This window comes from Cornus florida, unplaced genomic scaffold, assembly GCF_030987335.1.
Source record: "Cornus florida cultivar Cherokee Brave unplaced genomic scaffold, ASM3098733v1 CherokeeBrave_3.0.0_Hap2_Chr08, whole genome shotgun sequence".
In the NCBI taxonomy this organism is placed as follows: domain Eukaryota; kingdom Viridiplantae; phylum Streptophyta; class Magnoliopsida; order Cornales; family Cornaceae; genus Cornus; species Cornus florida.
This window is the reverse complement of record NW_026775578.1, coordinates 476,189-503,742: the sequence shown is the minus strand read 5'-3', so window position 1 is coordinate 503,742 and position 27,554 is coordinate 476,189. Positions and strand designations below refer to the sequence as shown.

Here is a 27,554-nt window from a genome sequence, read left to right as displayed (position 1 = left end):
CAAAAAATCAAAACCCATATCTTTCAGCTTGCCATCAACCCCCAAAATATATATATATGGTAGTGTCTGTTATAGTTGTGACAGGTTGATAATTTTGGAAGCAACATTTTGAAGTTTATAAAAATATGTATATATATAAATGATAGTGTTGAGAACAAAAGGTGAAGAGTAGAATCTCTAAAAGGTGGATAGTAGCCTCCACCTCCAGGTCTCATTCTCAACTCTCTCTCTCTCTGCAACTACAAACTACAAAATCTACAAGAATCAGAAGTTCAAAACCCATATATTTTTCAGATCTGTCTGCAAGAATCAAAAGTTCAAAACCCATATATTTCAGATCATTTCAGATTGTTCAAAAAATCAAAACCCAACCCAAAAGAGAAAGAGAAAGATTGATGATGACCAGAAGTTCTTTGAAAATGCAGAAAGAGAAAAAAGAGACACCGAGAGAGAAAGAGGAAGAAGAGAGAGGAGAAAGAAGATAGAGAAAGAGGCGGTGGATCTGAGGGACGGCAGTGGCGGTGGCGGTGGCAAGGACGGCGGCAGAGAGAGAGAAAGAGAGAGGAAAGAGAAAGGAGATTTTTTTTTTTTTTTTTTTTAATTTGGGTTTCGGGTTGGGTTCGGGTTGAGCCCAAAACCAACCCAAATATGTCTGGGTTTTGACAAAACCCAACCCGAACATAACCCAATTTGTAAATTGTATGTCCAAATTTCAAAATTTTTGGGTTATGGTTGGGCTGGGCTGGGTTGGCCCGTCCAAGTTGTAGCCCTAGTTTGGAGGGAGGTCAGTGTAATTTTTGAAATGTAAGGGGTACCGCCTGTAATTACCCCTAACCTCAGGGGAGGTAAGTGTAATTTTCCCTAAAGAAATCACTTTTATGTTTTAGAAAATATTATTACTGTTCAATCATCTTCTCTCTCAAGCGCCTTGGCAAAGCTCGTCAGAACTAGAATGAACCGGATAGAAGGATGCTTGTCGATTTCAATGGAAGCTTCTCTTCAGAGCTCGCCGATCCGGAGTTGCAAGCAACGTGAGCTTGTTATTATTTGAGGCCAGAGTTGCAAGCAACGTGAGATTGCTAGATGGTCATCGAAGTGGGTTCACCGTCACCAGAATTTCAAGCCAATCGTGAGCTCACTGAACAAGTTACGTAGAAGTGGGTCTTGCAGCAACACCGGAACTACTGGAACTTCATGAAGCCGGTGAGAGCACAACTTCGAACTGCTGTACATTTCAGTGAGCATACGACGACGAAAATGCTTAGCTAGTTCAGTATATGAGAACGCGTCAAACCAAGAAGCGTACCAGCAGAGTAGAGCCAAAAATTTTAGGTTGGGAATTTGTACTAATTAAAGTTTGAAAATTTTGTAAATCAATTGTAATATGATTTTGTTTAAATAACAGTCATACTATATATATTTTAAGAAAATTCAAAAATAAGAAAAATACAATTTAATAGTGGACGAAAAATTGATAGTAGAAAAAAAGATATAGAGAAAAAAAGATAAGTTACCATTAAAAAGAGAAGAGGTAAAGAAATAAGCATGGTCAGATAATCAATTATCCTTTATCATTTATTTCAGTTTTTCAATAATCTAATTTTTGGAAGAATTTTTTTGATTATTCTGATTTATTTGGGAAAGATATACCAAAATGAAAGATTAGAAAAAAAATAATGAATTTTAGCTAGACAAAATAATTTTAAATTAAACAAGATGTAATAAAAATTGTTATATAATTCTAGATATTTTTCTTGTAAATATCATTTTACAAGAATGTTTGATAAAAAATGCTTGAAGCTTTTATATTAGACACAGGGAACATTAGTGATTTTCATCCTTTTTTTCCTCTTGAAATAATATTATAAATATTGTATATGTAAATAAATTAATGATGTGTTGCAATAACAATTATAATAATAATGGGATTCTTTATAATATTCGAGCTTTTAGAAGTATAGTTAAAAGAGTTCAAATTAAACTTTTTTAAAATTTCAAAGAGACACATACTAAATTTATTTTTGAACACTCTATCTTGGGGCCAATTTTCAAACTCTCTATTTTGGGTCAATATGTAAGTGTTTTGAAAATTTTGGGGGGTGGGGCAATTGAAATTTTTAATGAACTTTAGAGGTAATATCTATAAATTAATTAATATTTAGGGGATAGTAATAAAAAATTTCAAAAAATTTGGGGTGCCATGGCTGCCCCCTAGCTCCACCCCTGTGCACCGGGGAAACACATGCACGTCGTCGAAAGTCTTGAACAGAGCTAGACCTCCCTTCACCATTACTAGAGATGAGCTTATTGTTGCTGTCGTGGAAATGGGTCTTCTAGTTTAGGCTATACACTGCACCGTCAACAGAGTTTATGGAAGCTATCGTGTAGCTCACGGTAGGCTTTACACTGCATCGCTGTAGCCCACCCCAATTTTTTTTTTTTTTTTAAACTATACTAATATTAGCCCAGGCCAAAAATATATATATATATATATATATATATATATATATATATATATATTAATAGTATTAACCCACCTCAGCCTCCCACCCAAGCATGAAACGTGTTAAAACAGCGATGCGTAGTCGGATTGGAGATGAATTTTTTGCTGACTGCATAACCATCAACCTTAAACGAGAGCTTGTTTGGAAAATTGATTTGGAATTTATTATTGACGAATTTGAGTATTTAAAGACTCGTCGACGGAAACGGAGCAGAGATGAACTGGAGGCTCTCAAGAGGGAGAGAGCCAGCTCTAGAAAGTCAAGAGCCGGCTCCCCTTCAGCAAGAGCCGGCTCCTAGGGAATTGGAGCCGGCTCCAATAGGGGAAGAGCCGGTTCTTCCATTCCAAGAGCCGAGATATTTTGTAATCTTTGAATTCAAATATATATCTTTATTATGTTATAATTTTTTTTTTTTTTTTTTTTTTTTTTTTTTTTTGCTTAAGAAATTTTGTTATTAAATTTATGTTTAATATTAACCTATCCCAACAAGAAATCCTAGATCTGCCCTTGATTAAAATGAACAACATTTCGAAGTTGTGGGAGAGGGGAAAAGAAGACCAAAAGGGTACTTTTAGAAATATATATTTTGAACCAATTTGGAAACAAATTCGAAAATAGGACTTCTTGGTCCAAAAATATATACATATACAAACAAAAATTAAAGAGAGAAAAAAATATAATTATAGTATTTATAGAGAGAAATAATAAAATTGTGGTATTATATAATATTAAGGGAGAAATGAATGAGGGGCAATTTGGAAAGTCAAAAAGGATACTGTTAGTATTAAAAAGCCTTTTTGATATGACCCGTATATGTCACTTTTTGAAATCAGTTTGTTTTCTCATTTTTCATATTATAAAGATGAAATTTAAACTGGTATTATTTGCACACGTTTTTTTTTTTTTGCACTCCACCACACACATTCATATATATATATATATATATATATATATACACACACACACCTCCTCCTAAACATCAAGAGGAGGATTTCCTCTACATTGATTTTATTATATAGGTCTGGGGCAAAGTAGCAAACATTAAGCTTATATTATTATAATTAATATATGAAAGCTGCCACCAGTGAACAAAGCCAATGGAACAATAAAAATTTAGTGCAATGCCATTGATTGCTGTCCAATGAAACAATTGAACCCAATAAGATTTGAACTTCAAAGAGAAATAAATATAACATGGACTATCACAACTATAAAGTTTTTATTTATAGTCGGATTAGGTGCCCCACAAAGGCATTCAATTTTTAAACAATGCTCTGCAAAATGGATATACAACTTGTACTCAAGAGTTCGCACATTGACCATTCTAAAAAAATATACTGACAAGGCTTCTTTGAGCCCTCCCTCTGATATTTCTTTGGAGTCTCCTTTAGGATATCATATCATGCTCATCCGAAAAGATTTCATTGCTGCATTTGGTGTTTTAGAATGGAATACAAATAAAAATGGAATGAGAATAGGAATAGAATGTAATGGCCATTCTAATTCTATTGTTTGTTTGCAAATAAGAAATTTATAGGAGTGGACTATTGTAAAATTTAGAAAAGAATGAATTTCAAATTTTATTCTCCAAAATATCCCTGTTAGTGACAAATAATTTTAATAGACAAAATAACATTCTTTTATAATTTTTTTTAAAAGAATTGGTGGCGATGGTTAATCTGGTGAAGGTGAAAAGCGGTAGTGGTGTAGGTGATAGTATTGGAAGGCGATAGTGGCGAAAAGCAGTAGGGTGTTGGAAGAAGGCGGTGGTGGTAATGGTGGAAGGCATCAATGGTGTAGGTGATGATGGTGGAAGGCAGTGGTGTGGTGGTGGTGGAAGACGACAATGTATAGGTGGTGGTGGAAGATGACAGTGGTGTAACGATGGTGGATGTGGCGGTAGAGGTGGAGGTGGCGGTGGTGGTGGAAGATGACAGTGGTGTAACGATGGTAGATGTGGCGGTAGAGGTGGAGGTGGCGGTGGTGATGGAAGTCGGTGTCGGTGACGGTGGAGATGGCGACGACGGTGGTGGAAGGTAGTGGTGGTGGTGATGGAAGTCAATGATGGTGGAGGTTAAGGTGGCGTTAGTGATAGAGGTGGAGGTGGAGGTGGAGATGGAGGTGGAGATGGAGGTGACGGAAGTTGGTGGCTGTGGTGGTGGCGGTAATGGTGGAGGTAGCAGTGGCGGTGATGGAAGTCGATGGTGGAAGTGGCAGTAGTGTGGTGGAGATGGAGGTGGAAGGCAACTACGGTGGTGGCAGTGGCAATGACGGTGGTGGAAGTGGTGGAAGACGTCAATGGTAGTAGAAGGTAACAGTGATGGTGAAGGCGACAATTGTGGTGGTGGTAATGGTGATGGTGGTGGTGGCAATGACGGTGGTGGAAGGCAGTGGATATGGTGGTGGTCAATGGTTGTAGTAGTGGAAGGTGGTGGCAGTGGTGGAAGTCAATGGTGGTGGTGGCCACAATGGAAGTGGAGGTGGCGGTGGTGATAAGTGCTGAATGTTGCATATTTAAGCCCTTAAACGTGTATGTGTTAATACTTTAGTGATGCCTTTATCTCAGTTCTTATGTTTATTTTTCTTTATTTATTATTGTAGGTCTTTACCCAAATAAACGGGCAATTCCATGTATTTAGAGCTTATAACGATGTTCCCAGTGCTTAAGGAGATGTTCGGGGCCTTTTGGGTCAATTCGGGACTCAACCAGGGAAGATTTGATGAAATTTGAGGTTCAGGGCTCGAGCACTACCTAGTGCTCAAGCATAACTTCCTAGTACTCGAGCACTAGTTGAAGAAAAGTTTTTTTAAAAAAAACTAAGTGTTGAGCAAAAAGACGCTTCGAAAAATATTTGCAAAATTTTGACCAAGTGTTGATCATTGCTCGAGGTCCATGCCTTAGCGCTCGAGCACTAGACCCCAGAGCTCAAGCACTAGTCCTAAAGCTCAAGCCCTGATGTTAGTGCTTTAGCCTTAAGATCCTGAAAGTGCCTCAAAGCTGCGAGAAAGCTACAAAATCACTATTCTTTGTTTCATTATGGGCCCAATTGTCTAAAGCCCATCCAAAGGGGATTAAGACTTGTTCCTCACTATAAAAGAAGATGAGAAGATGCATTGAAGGGGTTCTCTAAGTTGTTGTTCTTATTCTACCTTGTGGTGGTTTTTAGGGTTTTGAAGATTCCAATTAGCGGTTCATGTAGATGGATTCTACACCAACAATGATGACATACTTCCTCTCCATGAGTAGCTAAAACATTCCTTAGGGAATTGATGTAACCTTAGTCCGAGTAGCATGGTTTGATTGTTCTTCACTTTAGGGATTTTTATATGTATATTGATTGCATGATTTTGAGCAATTGACTTAGTTGTACAAAACAATTGGAATTTTAATGAATAAAATCAGTTTTAATAAAATTAATCTATTGTCTTAGAATTAATCTTATTTTAAATGAATTCAAACCCTTATATTATGAGAGATTGACGGCTAAGTGATTTTCTTAATGGTATAAGTGGTTATCATACAATGGTGCTTAAACGACTATATTAATGAATGTTTTGATAATTCATGCTTAGGGAAGACGAGTTGTACTGTATGAGAATTTAGAGTAATTAGGTAAAACATTCGTGCCAACCGAAGATGAGTTATGGCTTATTGTTTTTTATATACATCTTCTTAATTGAATTGAAGTGTGCTTGTAGCCACTTGATTCCCGAATATGCATAAGCGTGAATTTCCTCATAGTTGAAGCAATTGACCATGTTATAAGGCCAACGGTGAAATTAAACCCTAAGTTCTTCTCACTTTGATCTCATCATTTGTTAATTTAGTTTATTTTCAGTTTTATTGCATTTTAGAAATAGTAAACATCAAAAAAAATTCTCTTGAATTAAATAAGGATTAATTTTATACTTGATAATACCAATACGGTCCTTAAGGTTCGACACCCTCAATATAGTCTTATCGTACAAGGATTCGTTCTATTACAAATGATTTTTATTATTGATAATAAACACATCAGGTGGCTTAAGGCAATGGAGGTGGCAGCGGTGTGTTGATTAAAGGTGGCAACAATGATGACAGCGATAGTGACGATGGTGGAAGGCTAATGGTGAAAGTCAGTGGTGGTTGTGATGGAAAGTGGTGGTGGTGGTTTTTAAACTTTGAGTACGAGGATTTTTTAGGAACTTGATTTTTATAAAACATATATATATATATATTTGGAAATGAAATGGCCATTCCATAAGAGTTAGTTTGGTAGGTGGAAATGAAATGAAATGAAATAAAGTGAAATAGAATGCTTTTAATTCTATTCTTTTGTTTGGAAAGTAATTTTAAAAATGAAATGTCCATTCTCCACCTTTCTCAGAGAATGGTCATTCCATTAAAACCATCCATTTTCCAACAAGAGGAATGGACATTCCATTCCCACTTAAAAAAATTACGGAGTAAAAATAATATTAAAAATCACTTTGCTTGAACAATGTGATTGCTAACACATTTTTCTCAAACAACGAGATACAATAAAAGGCAACTTTTTCTTGATATTCCATCCTCAATTTCCAAATATACATCTAAAATATATATATATATATATATATATATATATATATAGTTTACATATATATAAATTAGTTTTTCTTTTTAAGCCATGCATAACCAAACGAGATAATGGGAATGATCATTCCATTCTCATTCTATTCTCTGGTTCATTCCATTCCTACATACCAAACTAGCCCAGTGGAAGGAATTTTCATTCCAATGGAATGGTTATTCCCACTTTAAATTGCATACCAAACAAATGAATGGCTGAAATGGACATTCCATTCCATTCCTTCCTCCGCACCAAACGTAGCATACAATCTCAGGGAGCACTCATAAGTATAAAACTTGCATGGTGAGCAACGGAAACGATAAAAGAGCTGTAGTCTACTTGTTTTGCAAAAGAAAACATCCTTCAAGAACACAATAAAAGCAACATGTTTCAGATAAAAGTTTTGCAAATAGTCCCTAGCATAAGTCTATCTAGTAAAATACAACCATTATGATAAAAGTTGAGACTTTCATCGCCATCAGTACATACAGGTACAGAACAATCAGCATACAAGTTAACTAGTGCTCCAACAGCTACTTATATCCAGCAGTCAACTAACATTAGAATCCAAAACGAAGCACATGAAAATAAGCCACTTACCATGGGGCGGCAGCTAGTCCTTCAAAATCAAGCTTCACGCTCTTAATGTCTTCAGTAATGTCTTCCACCCTTGATTGCAAAGAGGCAATCTCAGAATCCTTAAAATCCTTCAATGGCACAACCAACGCACGTTTTTCTTGTAACTCCCTAATCTGCTTATCAATTTCATCGATCTCTTCATCAATTTTGCTTTTCTGATGACTATGCTCCATAATCCGAGTTTTGAGTTCTGTTGTCTGCTCTTGAAGTTGTTCCTGCTTATCTTTTAACAATAGCAACCCAGTTAAACGATCTCTTACCATCTTCACATCAAATCCATGACTTTCCAAGTCAAGAAGAGTGTCCAGACTATCCTCAATGACGCTTCTAGGATCATCAAAATGCAAATCAAAGGTTTTCTTTACCACACTGGAAAAGGTTACCATACTACCTATAGCTAAACCTTCACGAGAACTCTCTTTACAACTATCCAGAGGACGGAAATGTGGCTTTTGCGGCATCGCTCGGAACACTTCCATAGTTTCAATTGTTTCCCAAAGTGGAAAGGTCTTCACAAAAGGCAAGCTTCGACTTTCATCTGGCACATTGTCACCATTGGCATCAACTGCAGGAGACTGGATTGCAATTTCTCTGTCTCTCTTGATTGCCTCAGTATGTTGGACAGTCCTAGCAGTGGAAACTCCTAAACAGAAAACAAATATTATCATGAAAGTTAAAATATAAGGAATACAATAAACAAGTCAGACTAGCTTACTTGAACCATCAACTGCTGGAGAGTGCATTCCTTCAAACCACATAGATAGAGGTTGATCATCGGACATGCTGCTGGGTAATTTATCTATGGCCATTTCAACTCCCTCCGTTATAAAATCTGTTCCAAAATCTTCAGTTGTTTTTTCCCCTCTGGAATCGTCTTGAGAATCTAAAAAAAAATGAAAATGAAAAAACACAAACCTATAAATTGGAGAGAGAGAAAAAATGCTGGATTCATTCACTTTAATCTAAAGAATATTAGGGAGGCAAGGTTCTGTTCATCTCCAACATAAGAAGAAGATGCTTCATCGCAGTTGCAATTAAAGCTGGCACTACTTTTGCAGAAAGATAATATCATAAAAGCAAAAACTTTTGATTGCCACCAAAAAAAAGAAAGAGATGACAAATTGGGACCTTCTAAAAGGTTTTGGTTGGTTTTCTGTTATTTTATTTCATTTATTTATTTATTTTAAGTTAAAGATTTCTGCCTTTTGAAGGTAAATATAAAAAAATATAATGATGCACTATGAAGGAAAAACTATGAAACAATTTCATGACTGGAAAGCCCATATTACCCTAGGCGAATGTACAACTTGTACCACATAAAGTCAATGTCATGAAAAGGAACATAGAAAACTAAATTATGCACAGTAGAGGTTAAGATGATATCTTCACTGGAAGGTGTGGTTAGGATGATATCTTCACTTGAAGGCATTTGATACTCTCTATGCAAATGCATCACTTGACCACATGAAGTAAAAGCCTACCTTGAAATGGAGATTCAATATTTACGCCAGCTCTTCTTCTTCTACTCCTCATTGACGAGTACTTCTCACGTTGCCTACTTGACTCTTGCACAACTTTTTCACTTGATAGTTTATCTTTTCTTGCAGGGGGAGTTTTCATTTTATTGTTTTTTTGCTTCATGAGACCATCTGGAAGCTTCTTATCATCCCCAACAAGCTTCAGATATTCATTACCGAGAAGTGAGCCCTTTATCCTAGCAGATCGCACCCCCGTGATTGCGGCCAATTCTACTTCACTTGTTATGCAATCTTTCACAACTATCTCGTCTGTAGCAACCATGTCTCCACTTTGCTCCTTACCTATAAGCATTCACACATTTATGCCACTAAAAATTTTAATATTTCGACAATGATTATAACCTAAAGGTATTACAATATACCTGCAACCGAAGCTTCGGGGCTTTTGGCCCGTAATTTAGGTGGCCTTCCCCTCCTTTTTTTCAGATTGCTCTCTCCACCTTCTTCTAACCGATTAATTTCCTGCATAAAGAACAACCATCAAGTAAGTGATGTAGACAAAGCCCCGTACATCAATCAATAGAGAAGGGGGGGAGGGAAAAAAACAATAATGAACTTACAATAGATATATCCATAGAAGGTCAAATTAGTTATGCAGCTATGCCCCCTACCATCTAATCTATTACAAGTTACTACCTACGTCCCATATTAAATGTCCACCTTTCCATTTTTGGCTGTACCATAATAAATGTCCCATTTGAAAAGTAACAGTACTATTATTTGTAACATACTAATTTAAACTTCTTGCATTGAACTTTTAAAAAGTAAACCATCACATCCTGTTGACCCATTATGAACATTTGGTAATTTATTCACTACCAATACAATAAAAAAATATTAAAACCCACCCTCTTAAAAAATAAGATTCCTGAAAAGGGAAGTTTAATTTGGGACGGAGTGAGAATATGTTAAAAATAGTAACTTCCCTGAATTCATCAGTTTCTTTTGGTAGATTCATAGCACAAAGAGGAGCTACATTATTCTATTCTTCAAATACAGATTTTCTTTTCCATGAAAGTATCCTCATTATTGCTCACCTTGATCTTGTGTCTTGTTGAATCATTTAATTGCTCCTTTTGATCTCTCAAGAGCTTCAAAGATTCCTCACTGGGAAAGTGATGAGATTTTCTGCCTTGTAAGCCCCTCAATCCGTTACACTCTAATCCTATGATGACAGGAAGGTCAGTCTCTTTCGTTATACACTCTTTTTCGACAAATTCTTCAGACATAACTGACCCCGTATTGCCCTTATTACCTGCAAATCATGCTCTGTGAGTGTGCATAAGAAAACCAAAAGGGGAGGGAGAGGGAGAGAGAGAGAGAGAGAGAGAGAGAGAGAGAGGGAGAGAGAGAGAATGCAAATTGAAGTGTACATACCTCCTGCAGAAGATTGTGAGCTTTTAACTTGTGATTTTACTGATCTCTTCCTTTTCACAGGAGTGGGTGTGTGATTATCCAGTTCACCAACTTTTAGTTGTTTATTTTGCTGCATGGGTTCAAAACAGCACATCCGAGCATGAAAAATGGGTGTCTAAACAAGCATAATTTGAAAGGGAAGGGTAGGATTTGAGCATTCATTCATTTCACAAATGGAATATTTATCAGTCCATTTATACAAGTGGATGAAGGGCCAATGCCTTGTACAAAGTGGTTGCTATTAGACTTCTTCAAGCGGTGTTCAGGAATACTTTTGAGTTGATGAATAACGTGCACTTTCTTAATCAATCCTTGATGGAAATATGAACTGTTAAGGGCCAGTATATTTGATTGTTTCTATGTTGTAAGGCTCAGCTGACAATTTGCTGCCTTGGAGCTTGCACTATTAGTAACAGTAAGGTTGGTGATTATTGTAGTTTACTTCAGATCATAATGCCCTAGTCAATGGCAGTAACAAAAGGTGGAGCTAAGCGTCAATAAAAGGTGAGTAAATGAACTAGTACCTTCTGTTGACAGATGCCTATCGTTACTTATTTGTCTTGATTAAAGTTTGAATTTAAAGGATGATCACACATTTAATGAAAGATTCAAGAGGTCAAATTAAACTCACTTTCTTTCCCTGACAAAGGCTGTCACTTTTAGCAGAGGGCTGATCACCAACCACGGGTTCCTTTGAGATATTGATGCCAGTACCTGCAGGGCTTGGGTTGGCAAAACCACAAAGTGTTTCTTTACTTGGTGTTTGTATTGTCATCATATTTAATGGACATGCTGTAGGAGATGGGGCCTTTGCTGCATCTTCTTTTAACTTCTTCAAAGGCCTTGAATGAGAAGCAACACTATCAGGTGTCGTGTGCTTTGATTTCCTTCTTTGTGTGGCAATGCCATAAGAAGATGTTTTTTCATTGCAAGGAGTCGACTGTTTGGCCTTATTCTCCCTCAAGTCAAAGGAGCGAGGAGTTCTCTCTTCATAGTTATCCTTTGCAGCACATGAATTTAAAAGTTGAACAGCCATCTCAGTGTTGTTGGCATCATTGCAAGCATACTGCACATGTTCTTGATAGTCTGATGGAATTAAGACATCCTGAAACAAAAACCCATCATCTAAGCTACCCACTACCTGAAAATGAACTGGAATTCTGTTTGTTACAATCTTCAGTAACTCAAAAGCTATACATTCCCAAAACCTTCTACCGAGAATGAATAATTTTTTATTTATTTTTTTAAAATACCAACATAAATGTAGGTCATGAAACTCATGACCAAGTTGATAACCTATGCCTCTTGTCTGTAAACCATGTGCATGTCATAAATATCACACATGAAAACTCCTTGTACTTTACTACAAAACAGTATTTAATCATACATTTGAACAAAAAATTAGGTGTAGCACCATGAGAAAATTAGAGAGTAGACTTAGGTAGTTTGGACACATACATCGGAGACCTAGAGACACGCCGGTCGAACGAGGAAGGCTAGTTGTAATAGAAAGTAAGAGACGGAGAGGGCGGCCAAACCTAACATGGGACGAGGTTATTAAAAATGACTTTAAAAAGTTTAATATAGTAGGCGAAATGGCGTGTAAAAGAAAAGATTCGACAAAGAGAATTCATGTGGCTGACCCCATTCACATGGGATTAAGGCAAGGATGATGATGATTTGAATAAAAAAATTCACGACAAATACTAAATAATTATTAATATCATAGAACTAAAGAAAAGTTCTTTGTGGAACCAATATAAGCCCCAAAAAAAAACCCAAAATAACTACAATAACCCAAAAAAAAAAAAAAAAGCATGCAGCAATAAAAGGGTAAATTACACTGACCTCCCTGAGGTTTGCCATAATTACACGGACCTCCCCTGTGATTTTCAAAATTACTATGACCTCCCCTAGAAAGCAAACCTTGTAACGATCAGAGTTAGTCAAGGACGAAAATTGCTCTTCACGTACATTATATTAATAGAATACCAGGACTGCTCTTAGGATGAAAAGACTGTTTCAACCTTGTTATATGATATTCAGTTATAAAAATGCCCTCATCTCTTCAAATCCAACCCTTGTACAATCTCTACACCTATTTCAATTGAATCTCTCAATGTCTTGGTCAAACCAAGTTAACAACTAAAAGGAAGAAGAAACTGTTCATCTATGGATGATATTGGTGCTATTACGACAAACGCAGTGAACCTAAGAAACAAATCACGAAACATGACAATAAACACGCCACGCACAAAGATTTACGTGGTTCGGCAAAGCCTACGCCCATGGCGAAAATCCAGCGAAAGGTTTCACTATGCGAAAATCCAGCGAAAGGTTTCACTAGCTCTTGCTCACTCTCTTTTCTGCAATTTTCAGTGTCTCTCAGTGTCCCACTCCAAACCCTAAACGCCCTTATATATCGGGGTACAAGAGAGTACTAAACATGGTCCACAACCCGCAAGCAAAAAAGGGGTCAAAACTGGTTGCAATGTGACCCCGGAACCAAATTCGGACCACAACATCACAGGTTCTGTTTGATAAAAATGACAAATAAAGCACTGAAATAATGTATTAATCTGATAACTTGTTTGTTAAAGTCTTAGTTTTAAGCAATAAATTCATTAAGATTGTTTGTTAATACAAAAGCTGAAATATTAAAGTTAGTATATATTACATTTTAGCCCTCAATACTTGGTACACATAACATTTTTATATTTTTAATATAAAAGCATTCATAAAACAATCAATTTCACTCAAAGAAATATATCAATTTCACAATGAATATTAATGTCAAAATTGATCATAAAAATTTAATTAAAACTTAAATGATGAACATTATTCAAGCAATACTCACTAACATAATTTTAAAAGCAAATGTCTCAAAACTGTTAAATTAAACCAAGCATATAACGTTTTAAGCTCAAGAACTAAACAAATCATTTGCCATTTGGTCACACAAAATAACCATAAGAATACATTAAAATGATTTAATTTAATAAAGCTGAATATATATATACACACTTATATAAAAACAAAGGGTAAAGTTGACAATGTAACCTAGATATCTTGGAGTGTATCGAGGAGGAGTAATAAAATTTAATACACTTTTCTAGAATGTGAAATCTTGAGAAAATACCTAAAAGACTTGCAAGAATCGATTCTAAATTTTTCTAGATATTATTATGAGGTATCTAGATATGAAAAAATAATAAAGAATTGTAGATTTTTTAGAAAAAATTAAAGAAAATAAGGTGGAAGTGAGCTATAAATAGATTGCTCATAACTAACCTAGCAAGCTAAGAGCTAAGTGAGAGAGCATAACATTACACAGAAGCAATGTAACCATGAAGCCAAAATGAGCATTGGCAAAAATGGTCAACCCTCGAAGACGCTTATATGTAATTTTCTTGTTGACAGTAAAAATAGTCCATTCAAATGCAAGAACAAGGATAGAACAAACAGCTTCTATTGGAGAACAAAAAGTTAATTAAACTGCCTTATCATTGACAACCTGAACTCCCTTCTTCTACTTCTATAAGTTAAGGGCGTAGATCACTCCTTCAGCTACAATATATAAACTGATCAATTATGGTCTAATAGCAAGTATTTTATGCGAAAATGGCTGCTGTTGGATTTTTTTTTTTTTTTTTTTTTTTTTTTTCTTGATGAGAAATAGTAGAGAGAAGTCATGGAAGAGGTTGATGATTCTGATGGTAGGAGATCTCCAGGGTTTGAGACACGTGTAAGAGGCAGGGTATATTTGACAATAACAAAATGGTTTTAAAATCAAGATCGATGAGTGTGTTCTACATTCATTGTTAAATAAGTTACCTTTCGCTTAAAATTTTGAAGAGAGCCCAAAGCGAAAACAAGAAAACCCCAATTAGAAACTTCCACTGGTTTTAATTTAATCTTTACAATTATATCAGAGCTTTATTAGATTCTTGGTTCAATTCTGAACTTGTACTCAATTTAAATTATTTAACATATATTAATATATATGTATATACAAGAACAACCATCAGAGGAGAAGATTAGAAAACAATAATGATCACAACTTTTGATATACAAGTCTCTGTGTAACATTGATGGGTTGCTTGTCAAGCTCTAGATTAACTTCTGGTGACCAATTAATTTAGAGAATTAGACAGGTGCGACCACAACATTTAGTCCAGCAAATAGTTCCATTCAGGAACAAATTCTAAGGTGAAACCAGCAGCCTCCTCTTTATGATTGATCTCAAGTGCTTGGAATTTTTTTTTTAAAAATTTTTGCTTAGAATCTTCTTATTGTTGCCGGTGAATAAAATTACATGCAAGTGGTAAGAGAGGAACCTTTTGCTAAAGGATGTGATCTCTCTGTGTTCTCCAAAAACTTCCCCAATAAGAAGTTGATAAATCTTTCACTCACTACAACAGCTACTCTCTCTACTGTGAGATGGTGTTTATTGAGGGCATTTATGTAAAATAAGCGATTCCATTAGTATATTTGACAGTCCATCAAAGCCATAGGGGAAGTCCAAGTAGTTATGGCAAACTAAGGGGATGTAAGTGCAATTTACCCACAACAAAGACTTGGCAATGTGATGTATGAACTCAGTAAGTATTATAAACTGAAAACAATATACTTATTGTATGACCATTGACCACATCATCTATGGCAAACATTACAACATTAAAAAAAAGTACTCCCTCCGTCCCAAAATAAGTGTCATGCTTTCCTTTTTTGTCTGTCCCAAAATAAGTGTCATGCTTTCCTTTTTCAAACAATATATTTCACATCTTTCCATCTATGCGACACTTAAATTGGGACGGAGGGAGTAGTAGATAAGAGAAACTGGGGTTGAGATTTCACGGTTTATTTCCTAATTTCTAGCTAACCATTTTATACTGGCTATCATTTCAGTCTCATACTTAACCAGCCAGGGACAAAGCCATGACTTTGCTTCAAGGGAGACATATTGAAGACTATAAAATAATATTTTTTTCAACATATATTATTGACAATGCAGAGCATTGACATGCAAAATTGCAAAGACTCAATCAAAATCGGTAATACTTATACCAGGTTTTTTTTTAGGTAACCAGGATATTCGGGGCTTTGCCCCAACTAAATCCCTGGGACACCACGCAAAGCGCCCCCTCCACGCGGGTAGGGTTAGGGCTTTCACCCACGGGCGTGGCCCCAAGGAATTGTTTGCTCTTAAGGGGAGTTGAAACTTAGATCTGATACTTTATGAGGCACCAGACCCAAGTGACTAAACACTCGAGCCAACCCCACACTCACTAGGTTTGCTTGTGATATATTTCATTTTTCAGCCAAATTCCATATTTTAGGCCTTTATTTTTTTCTTTTTTCTTTTTTCTTTTTTTCTTTTTTTGCCTTTTTCAATGTTATAGGAACTCAAACAAATTTTTTTGATTTTGTTATTGATCAAATCAAACTCAGATTTAGCTACTTTTTGGTAGTTATCTGATTTTAGTAATTACATTCTTATTTTAATTTTTTCTTAATTTTTTGAGAGTGCCAAAAAGGATTGTTTTTAGAATTTCTTTCAATTTTAAAATTTCTTTAAATGTATTGCATATTATTTTTTTATATTTTTATATTTAAGAATATATTAGAAACCGTTCAAAAGGGGGAGCGCATCCCATAAACTATACAAGGGCAAGAGCCCCAATATCAACAATTCCCTCTATGGATTTACAATTTCTTCCCATCACCCAACAAAAAAGCGAGCTAATAATAAGAAATTTCAAGGCCGCAATGGAGGATTCCTCCCCATCAAGGCATCAATTGCCAATTGGCAATATTTCTGTTTTCTCTCCAACTTGAAATTGCCAATTGCTTAACATTAAACTCAATTTATCTTCTACTGCATCAATAATACTAAAAAATTCACTCACGAGAGTTATATATTTATATACCAAAACGATAAAGCATATGAGCAAAGTCTACACAGATAGAAAATAATATACAAAAATGTTTAAAAATTGAGAAAAATTAGATCAAATTCCTAAATCATAGAAACAAAATAAAAAAATTGATGTTACGGTAACAATGATATATATATACATATATATATATATAATCCAAGAACAAAGGTGCAATTCACAGAATAATGTATATGCATATAAACCAATGTTTACGGGCACACACATATACATATATATATATATAGAGAGAGAGAGAGAGATGGGTGGATATATATATATATATATATTTTGGGGCTTAGGCAAAGTAAAAAGTGGGCGTCAGACTAATAATTTTGTAAATCAGGAAGGGTATTTTGTAAATATTCACAAAATATATATATAGCGCTCAAAAGGGGAGCGAATCCCATGGAAACAAAAGGCCACAAAACGCCTCAAGCCTTCAAAGAGGCCAAAAAAATAACAATCTCCTCAACAGAACGATAATCTCTCCCTGAGACCCAACAAAAAAGTGTGTAAATAATGGAGAACTTAAACATAGACATAGGTTTCTCCTTACCATCGAAATATCTCCGATTTCTCTCAAGCCAAATGCACCACCAAATACAGAGAGGGGTAGCCCTCCAAGCATCCCGAATGAGAACCCCAACTGAGACACCTCTCCAAGCCTCAATCAACCCTCTAGAGGAACAGGGCATAACCCAGGGGACCCTAAATAACCCAATCATCAAATCCCAACAATCTCTGGCCATACTGCAATGCAACAAAAGGTGATCCACTGTCTCCTCATCACGCCGGCACAAGTAACAACGATTGATAACCATCTGATTCCTCCTCCTCAAATTATCCTGGGTTAAAATCCTACCCAAAACAGAAGTCCAAGCAAAGAATGTCACCTTAAGGGGAGCCTTAGAGTGCCAAATAGCCTTCCAAGGGAAAGGACCACCATCACCAACAATAAGGCATCTGAAAAAGGACCTCACCTCAAAACGACCCTGAGAGTGTGGACTCCAAAGCCAACAATCAGACTCCCCATGAGAAATCACCTGACGATACAGTAACTCCAAAAAACGAGTGACCTCCTCAATCTCCCAACCCTGAAAATGCCTCCTAAACCGAACATCCCAAGTTAGTCTTCCATTATCAAGATGATAACAGTCAACCACCAAGGCCTATTTATATATTCACAAAAAATATATAAATAAATATCTAAATAATAAGGGCAAAAAGAATTCCAGGTGGGCAACTGCCCCCCTTGAGCATATACTAAATCTGTCACCATAACCAGCCAAAGATAAGCAACAACCCCATAAACTATGTTTCATGGACTAGGGTATGCCGGATGAGGGTACGTGTCTAAGCATCAGACTTGACAGTTCTGGAACACAAGAATCAATGGACATATAGCAAAGTATTTTTTCAATTTCTAGGGTAAAATGATATTTTTATGTAACATAAATGTGTTTGACACAAGAACTTCACTCATTTTGAAGCAAAAATCAACAAAAGGAACATATGAGTATTGGTTATTGGGTGCATGTCCAACCAAAACTGTTGGACTTATATCCTAAACCCATCTCAAGGTGTCTGTGTTTGACACGGAACTTAATGTGTTTAAAGGAGTCATGTGAAGTAGTCTACGAAATAGTGAGGCTTCACAAAAATTGGAACATTTCCAAGGTACAGGGCAAGTTACCTGCACTCAGGTTCGTGTGCCGGTTGCGGGTATTTCTCCAAGCGTTAGGCATATTGAATTCTGAAACACAAGCACACAAGGACACTGCTAATTATTATTTTTTATTTTATAGCTTAAACTAATTTCATTATGTTACATAGAGTTTAGTATAGGCATTACACTTGTTTTGAGACAATAATATACTAAAATTGAACCATTTAATATGCTTTTTAGGTGCATGTCCAACCAAAAGTGTCGGATGCATATCCCATACAGATGTCCAAGTCTTGTGTGTCCGACAACGGTACTTGAACTACTTTTGAAAAAGTCCACCTAGACATGAAATCGACACCATTGGAGCATAAATATTATTTTTGCAACTTTATTACCAACAATAAAAACTAAAACATTAGCACACAAGATTCAAAGTGATAATTTAAGCCCCAAGGGGTTGGCTCAAGTGGGTAAGAACTTCGCCCTACTGCCTCATGAAGCATTAGGTCTAAGGTTCAAATCCTCTTGTGTGCAAACAAAAAGTGATAATTTACCACATAATGTTATTGAATGTCAAGGGGTTGGCTCAAGTGGGTAAGAACTTGGCCCTACTGCCTCATGAAGCATTAGGTCTAAGATTCAAATCCTCTTGGGTGCAAACAAAAAGTGATAATTTACCACATAATGTTATTGAATGTCGGGGTCCATACTTGTGGATTTTACTAGGCTTAGGTTGGGTTTAATAGTAAAAAATTCCTAGTTCCTAAATATGAAATACAAGTTATATTAGAGTTAGGATAGCAGCCTCTCTCTCTATATGTGTGTGTGTGTAACATATAATGCAGTCAATTTACAAGTTTCAGAAATGTTTTCCATTAATTATGCTCATTGTTGACTGTGTAATGCAATGCAAAACCTAGATATGATTCTAAAGACCTATGAGTGATTGCTACCATCTTCAACTTTTCTTCTCTTCTTTAATTTTTCCCCCACTTTAGAAGCTTTCCAAGCCATAAGCTTCCTTTTCTCAATCTTTCAGCACTTCCAAGACTTTGTAGCCATAACCTGATCTGTCTTAACCCCTCTGCCTACCCTTGTAATATCATTTTAACGAGACAAACTTTTTCCATCACGTTCAGTTCGAACTAGGCAATGAAAAGCTTGATAAACAATAGCCCGGGCTCTTGTTCTTTTACCTTCTTTGCGAAAGTTATATAGAAAAATAGTTGACTAGTTTGAAGTAAAATTAACCAACCAAAAAAAAAGACACAAAAGAAAAGAAAAGAAAAGCACCCAGCATTGAAATCATATTGGTAAAAAAAAAAAATGAGGAATGAGAATCCCTAAATCAGTTGCTAAAATAGTCGACTAGTTTGAAGTAGAGTCAATAGACTAAAAGAACCGCTCAACGTCAAAATGAGAAGCAAAAGTTGTCATGAATGTTTTGTCTAGGAATTTTAAGTGGGTCTTGATCTCTGTTTTATAATATTATTTGGGTTTTTTATCCTAATTTATGGAAAAGAATATTTTATGTCTACAACAATTCCTGAGATTCTATAAGGATTCCACCAAGAATCTAAAGCTCTTGGGATCTTTTATGGATCAGGATGGATTCAGTATTTTGGGATCATAAGCTCATAGGATTTTAAGATCTAGATCGGGATTCCAACAACCTTGAATATATAATAATTCCATATATAAAAGACAGTTACAATAATTTATTATCGTGTACTCGCCATGTCAGTGTTAGGGTGTCTATATCATGCAGTGTGCACAAATGCCTGTCCCATGTTGGCACTCATGCTGCATACGTCCAAAAGCCTACTTGTCAATGTTGTCATGTGTCCCATGTAATAAATAAACAAGGAGGGCTTGATACATCTATTTCTTCCACGATAAGAAAAATTATACAGGTAACAGATAAACATTACAACTCAAACAACAGGCAACATGACAATCATATCCAAGTCCATTAACTTTGAAGAACACAAAAATCAATAAAGCTTGAGAGGGAAAAAATTGGGAATGGGGATAGTAATGATTATCAAAACACATAATATTTGAACCCATAAAGAAGCACATAATAGGTCCACGAAAACGTGTGCATACCTGGGAAGCACTAACCCATTTGCCATCAATCCAATCCATGTGAGGTCTTAATTCTGAGTGCTTGAGTTCCCTTTCCTTGTTTGTATGCTTAAAAAAAACAATGTACTTACTATCAGCAAGTTCTTTGGTAATTACTCCACCCCACCAGCCAAAATCGTAGAATGCATCCACCTTTTCCAATAAAACAAAAATTTTATCCTTGAAATAAGGTGGGGAAGGTCTGATATGGAGGAAATCAACAGTGACTTTTAGAGGCCCAGCCTCAACATCAACCCCTAAACTCTGGTACTCTACCAAGAAAGAGTTGTTCCCAAAATCTTCAAGGACAATTGCTGGGAACCAAACATCACGATGCTCTTCTTTGTCAAAAGATACTTCTACCTTTTTCCCGATACCAAAAATCGATCCTTCTGTTTTCTTTAGAGAATTTATACCAAGGAAAAAAATTTATCAGAATCAAGGGAAACTTAAAAGTTGATAGATAGCATATTTGAAGATAAAATCAGCTCTATTAATGATTTAGTGAAGTAAAATAAATCTATAAAGTTTTTCAGAAGCTGAAGACAATAAATAAAATAAATGCATAAAATTATGAAACAAACATAACGCTAAAATGCAAAAACAAAACTATTTATTGTTAAAGGAGAGGAGAGAGAGAACAGATAACTTGGATCTAATACAACATCAACTTTATTTTGTTTTTCTATCATTCTTCTTCAGTGGTGGGGTATTCAGATGTAATAAGTCCTTGGTAGGTTCCATTTCGGGGTTTTTTTGTCTTAAAATTGATTATTAAATGATCATATAAGTAGCTTAGCCCTCCTGTAGTTTTCAGTATACTGCTCAAAATTTTAATAAGATCTACAACCCATTTGTTTAAATGAATGGATGGGTCAAAATAAAATAGACCTAATAAATAGATTGTTATTGTTGAAATTTACAATAGAAGGAAAAAAAAAAAAAATACAACGAAAGAAACATGAAAAAGGATTTAATCAGCTGAGTTTTAAATACAACTATGATTCCTGCCACCACTAAGAAGTGACCAACCAATCTAACAGTGAACAGAGTGATTAAGTGCACACAACATGATATAGAAAGTGAGAACCATCATATACTTTGTCAGTACTAGTAAATAGTTGAATACAATAAAGTAGATTGCCTAAAGAGAATGTCAAAATAAAAGACAAATGAGAGGAAAACAGACATGAAAAAGGGAATTGGATAGATGAATAATACACACCAATATACATAAGAAAGATTATACTAACTGCATCAGAGAAGCAATAGCATCCCTAATGCAAATATATATATATACACACACACACACACATATATATGGAGCAAAAACAGCTCATACATTAAGGCCCAGTATGGAGCATACATTAAAAACGGATCATACATTAAGGCCCAGTTTGGTTGGAAGGAAATAGAATGAAAAGAAAAGAAAGGTAATGAAGGGAAATGATTTAGTGTTTCGTATAAAAAATTGGAAGGAAAAGAAAGGGAATAGAAGGAATTGGACGGATACATTAAGGCATGATGAGTAAGTTTTGTTACCCTTCCAAAAGTGGGAGGAAAGGCTAGCATTTTTAAATGAAACTTTGTTAATACCAATTTTGCCCTTACTTTATATTAAAAACAAAAAACAAAATCAAAATTACAAATGAGTCCTAGGGCTTTTCTTCTATTTAACGCTTCAAATCATCACATAAGTGTTCTTTCTTTCTGCTCTAGTATTTACAATGCAATTGCTGCCTGGGTTTGACCACCTGATTCAATTCTAGCCAATGAAGAACACTTAGCTTCTATATATGTAACATCATTAGTTTCCCCAACAATCAAGCAAGCCAAGACTACATAAAAGAAATAATTTCATTGATCATGCCTCTATTTCCTCTTACTATGTTGCGGTTAATTTCAGCTCCACAGGTATCAGAACGTTTAGAATAAATGAGGCTACACAAATAAAGCAAGCCACATCATGTTATAGACTGCCTATCACACAATCGAAAAAATAAAAACATGCACTTGTAGTATCCGTTTCCATGAAATCTAAACACTCACTCCGCTTTTGTATTTTACAATGTCTCAGCCTAAAAATTTGTGTTTTAAATCTAAGAGGATATAGTGGTAAATTTATTAAAATTGTTTCTTTTCTTTTCTTTTCCCAAACATGTTTCAAGGTTTAAGAATATCATTTCTTTTCTTGTCCTTCATTAATCAATCAAACACAGTGACAATGATGATAATATAAGAAGATTACTAACAATTCATCAAAATTGACCCACAAAAATTTAGATAAAGATAATGATAGAAGACATATTAACAAGAAACTTTCTATTGTTCATGCAAATTAGAGAATCCAGAAGCTATGAGACCTACGCGTTAGCCAACTGCGATGGCACTAATACTAGACTCTTCCTTGACCCATGGTGTCAAAGGAAGACCCTGATTCAGAGATTCTCTCACAGGAATTATAGAGTTCTTCATCTCCCAAGGGATGGGATGCTTTGGCTTCTTCTTTGATTAGAAACGGAAATGGGTGCTTGCCTCAACCAACTTTCTCTCTTGTCCAGCAGTTAAAACAATTTTCTGCTTTCAGTTCAGCTGAAGCAAGGAAAGGATCATATTCTATGGAAGCATTGTCAATTCAAGCTTAAATCAGTTTGGGAGGGTTTGGGAGTGCACAAGCCTAGTGTCCCATGGTACCCCTTATGCTGGAATGGATGCAGCCTAGAGTTTCAACTCATAATTTCCATAACAATCTTCTGTCCTTTTTCAACTTGAAATGTAGAGGACTCTGTGTGGTTCCAATCTGTCATCTAAGGATGAGGACTCAACTGATCATCATTTGTTGGTTGGATGTTGCTTTGCTAGAGAAATCCGGTTATGGCATAGTGATGGCATAGTGACCTTTTGGATTGGAGGTTGCCTATGTTAGACAGCTTTCAGCATATGGCATTCTGTTTCTACACAAATTTCAGTTTGAACTCGGTGAGACAAGAATTTTATAGGAAACTTTTCTCGACTACCTGTTGCCAAGCTAATCTGGTGGGGGTGACTCAGTTGCTGGCTTATCTGCGGCAAGCCAATTGAGGTCTTTGTTGTTTGACCTGTTTGGCTCCATTTGCCTTGTTACTTTTCGTGTTCAGCAGCTAGCATGTTCTTAGTTTAGATCTTGTTTGATGACCGCTGTTCGTTTTTCTCTCTTTTTATTGTATCTGCAGAGCTATGTCTTTGCTTATTGAATTGTACTTTATTGTTTAATTTTATAAATAAATAAATAAAATCCCGCTTGCCCAGTAAAAAAAAAAATTTTGAACAAATTGAGAAAAATAAAAAATAGTAGTATTAAATTACAAAAATTAAAAAATTAAAAAATAATTCTTCCAATCAATAGTAAAAACGATGTTGTATAGTATGATTACAAAATAAAAGGCACAAAAAAACACCAAGAAACTTTAGAAAATGAAGGCCAGAGGCAAAGAGAATATACCAGCTTTTGGGGTCGAACCCATTTACCATCGACCCAATCGCGGTGGTAGCGCAACTCAGATAGGCCAAACTCGATCTCGTCCGGCGGATTCTGGAAAGTGACTACGAACCTGGAGTTGTGAAGAAGCCTAGTGATGACACCGGTCCACCAGCCATCGCGGTAAAAGGCGTCGACGATGTCGTTTAACTCGAAGGAGTGAACAACATCATCCTCTGGAGGAGGAGGCAAGGGTCTAACGAATTCCACATTTACTTGCTCCCTCAAGTGCTCAGATCCATCTTCCTCGGCCAACAGAGTTTGGTACTCAACATGGACCACCCTATTATTGCGGTTCTGGTTCTTTTTCTTAGAAGCAGATCTTTGAGGTGGCTCGAGGACGGTAGCGACGTACCACGCACCTTTGAACCCTTCTTCGTCGGAGCCCACTTCAACCAGCGAACCTTTGGCGAATAGCGAAACCTTCTGCTCCCCACCACCACCACCACCCATTTTGCTGCTCTTTCCCTTTTAGGGCATTCTCCCGATCGAAAGACCGAAAAAACCCTAGATTTTTGTTTCTTTTCTTTTTTCTTTTTCTTTTCCTTAATATTTTAACCATCATCAATGACGTATGGGTCGTGGGTTTTGGCGGGATGGGATAATAATCAGCATTTTAGGCTTCGACCCCATAAATTGTTCTATATTTCTTCTTTTAGAACCACTATGCATTTTGTAATAATATAAACAATTATTTTTTTTTTTTTTTCCCAAAATACAATTACATAACAGTACATTTTACCCCTTCTCATTTAGAAAACACTCCTAGTTTCATGACATGTTTCATTAATCATAATACACTTGGACCACTTTTACCAAAATAGAGAGATTGGGTAGACTTGGTTTAGGGATGGCAAGGGAGGCGGGTTTGGACGGGTGTACTCTCCCCCGCCCCGCAATCGTTTAAAAATCCCGTACTCGTCACAGCCCAAAACCACAAAAATAAGAGAACTTTCCACCCCATCTCCATAACCGTTTAAAATTTTTACTCTCGCGGGTACCCGCCCCGTCCCATTTAAAACCATAATTTAATTATTCTTGAAATTGATTTGCTCTTCTTTCTTTTTTTCCCTCATCTCCAATTCTTCACCATTGCAACTTTCTTTTTAATAAAATTCATTTGTTACTTTAATATTGTTATATAGGGTACTTAATATATAGTGGGAAATATATATACTAATGAAATAAAGGTACTTAAGTAATTTGCCTATCTAAACGATGCGGTGCAGGGCGACCTTCTCCCACCCCCGCACCAAACCCACGCGGGTTTTTATTATATCAAATCATCCCAGCCCAAATAAACAAAACGGTCCCCTAAAAATTAAAATCGCCAAAAACGGGACGGGGTGAGGTGGGTAACCGCGAGGGCAGGGTGGGGCAGGTAACCGCAGGGGCAGGTCAAATTATCATCCCTAACTTGGTTGATAAAGACATTTCGCAAGACAATTATAATTTTTACAGTCAAAATAAATAATTTATTTGACTTTTTTATCCTACCAAAAATGTGACTTTTTTTTGGTAATTTTTCTGAGTTGTCAAAAGAGGTAATTTATTTTATAGAGATAACTTTCAAAAAAAAAAAGTTTTTCTTTTTTTTTTAACTTATCAAAAGAGAATTCTTTTGGATCCTCCTTTTTTTTTCACATCGAATTTTCATGAGAAAGAAAGTAGACCCTTTACTCATTTGAGGATCCACAAATATCATTACATTTTCCAAAGTCTGTATGCTCGTCCTCTCTACATCTTCCAAAGTCTAAAATAGATGACTTTCTAATGAGATTTGATTGGGCTTTTTTTTTTTTTTACATAGCAAAAAACTTTAACAATAATCACATAAACTATACAAATGACTTCCCATATAACCCTATGTAGGCCTATACCCGTCGTCCTAATGGTTTTCGAACCGTTCATCATATTCATCCGATCTCCGGTCAATTTTTGATCATCATCGCTGCCGCCTTCTTCACTGGAGCTCATTCCACAACCCAGAACCACGGCAACGGCGGAGGGAGCCACGATCGGACCACCCAGAGACCACGGCGAAGGGAGCCACCATTAATTAAACTAAAACCACACAAACGACAATTTAGGGTCCAGTCAACATACATTACATGCTCGGCAAACCCAGCTGCAACACTTGGTATAAAGTACCATTCTTGGTTATGCTTGTGAAAAACTTAAAGAAATACTTCACATTTGCGATTTAAGAAAATGAGGGAAAGGAAAGTCATCATTCAATTTATATATATATATATATATATATATATATATATATATATATATATATATATATTATTAAAAATTAGTAAATAATCAATATGAAAGTAATTTATAAATGAAAGTAATTTACAACTGAAAGAAATAATAGCTTAACTGAAATATAAAAGTACAATACTGGAATGGAAATTACAATGAAAATTAACTTACAAAATTACTGATAGATATCGGCTGTGAACAACATACTGGTGCTGTGTCCGAAATGATAATACAAAAGAAATAAATATTACAATGAAAATTGTCTCGAAGCCTGAATTCTCTTTGAATGAAGCCTGATTCACCAATGGAATGGCATCGAAATTTATAGCCAAGCTTCTGAACTGTTGAAGAACTATTGGAGACATCTCTCTGAAATCTGTGGCGTAACTTTTGGCTTTAAAAGATGTTTCTGACTTTTTCTGATTGAGATGTTTTTTCTTTTTTTACTGTAAATGAATAGTGTTAACTGTTTTTGTCGTTTTATGCCGGCAGCGACGGCACTGTAGATGAATAGTATTTTTGTCGGGGCAACTGTAGAAATAGTGATTCTGCCGACGGTTACTATAGCAAATAATAATTCTGACCGAGTACTGTAGCAAATAGTGTTTCTGACAAAATAGTGATTTTGACCTGGATTTTTGACTTTGATCATGCAAATGGATCTTGGCTATCCTGATACAAAGAATCATTAAACAAATTCATTGGGTGACTTGATTCAGCAGCTGAGGATGCGTCATCAGCCTCTTCATCATCCTGAGAGAGGTCTTGGATGCGATCTAAGATTGATGCTGCCATTTCTTTGAGTTTTGCAATTTCTGACTTAAGAGGTCTTCTGGATCGGGTTGTATTCTCATAAGAAGCCTGTTCCGGATTACTTTGCTTAAGACTTTGTGTTGCAGTGACTGGAGTAACCTGTTTGGGAATATATTTTGGAAATTCATCTTCAACATAAAACCATGATCCTATCAATTTTGAAGTGTCCTACCATTTAACGTAATGGCGTCGAATGGCTGTATTGTTTTAGATATCATATTGCCATTTGAATATCCAGGGGATCTTATATTTGCAAGAGAATATGAGGAGAATTGGAAACTAGGAATTGTGTTTGTTAACTTTATAAACAATATGAAAATACTTTACTTGGTCTGCAAGGGTGAGGGGCAGGATTTCTGGGATGGCACCATGTTGTGACCACCATTTGAGAAACCAGGTTAGGATTGACTTTTGAACTTGTTATCAAAATTGATAAACCAAGAATAAGTAAATGACTCATTTTGGTGTAACAATATTGTTGACCAGGCTACCATGTAGTCATAATAACTAAAATGAATTTTATGACCAGGCAGAGGTTAGAGCAAAG

At 35.8% G+C, this 27,554-nt stretch overlaps 1 protein-coding gene across 2 annotated transcripts; it reads right to left on the bottom strand.

Annotated features, from left to right (window-relative positions):
* Positions 1–7,435: 7,435 nt before the first annotated feature.
* On the bottom strand, positions 7,436–24,422 carry LOC132268744 (DUF724 domain-containing protein 6-like). 2 transcript variants are annotated; one of them, XM_059769554.1, is made up of 9 exons: positions 23,903–24,422; positions 20,404–20,820; positions 11,321–11,830; positions 10,651–10,759; positions 10,311–10,528; positions 9,636–9,735; positions 9,217–9,555; positions 8,451–8,618; positions 7,436–8,378 (listed from the first exon to the last, which is right to left on the bottom strand). In XM_059769554.1, exons 1-9 carry the CDS (start codon positions 24,389–24,391, stop codon positions 7,693–7,695), a joined length of 3,036 nt encoding a protein of 1,011 aa, XP_059625537.1. In that variant the 5' UTR covers positions 24,392–24,422; the 3' UTR covers positions 7,436–7,692. The 2 variants fall into 2 exon arrangements, with proteins under 2 accessions (XP_059625537.1, XP_059625538.1); XM_059769555.1 differs by having other exon boundaries at positions 11,321–11,794; positions 23,903–24,421.
* Between the last annotated feature and the right edge of the window lie 3,132 nt (positions 24,423–27,554).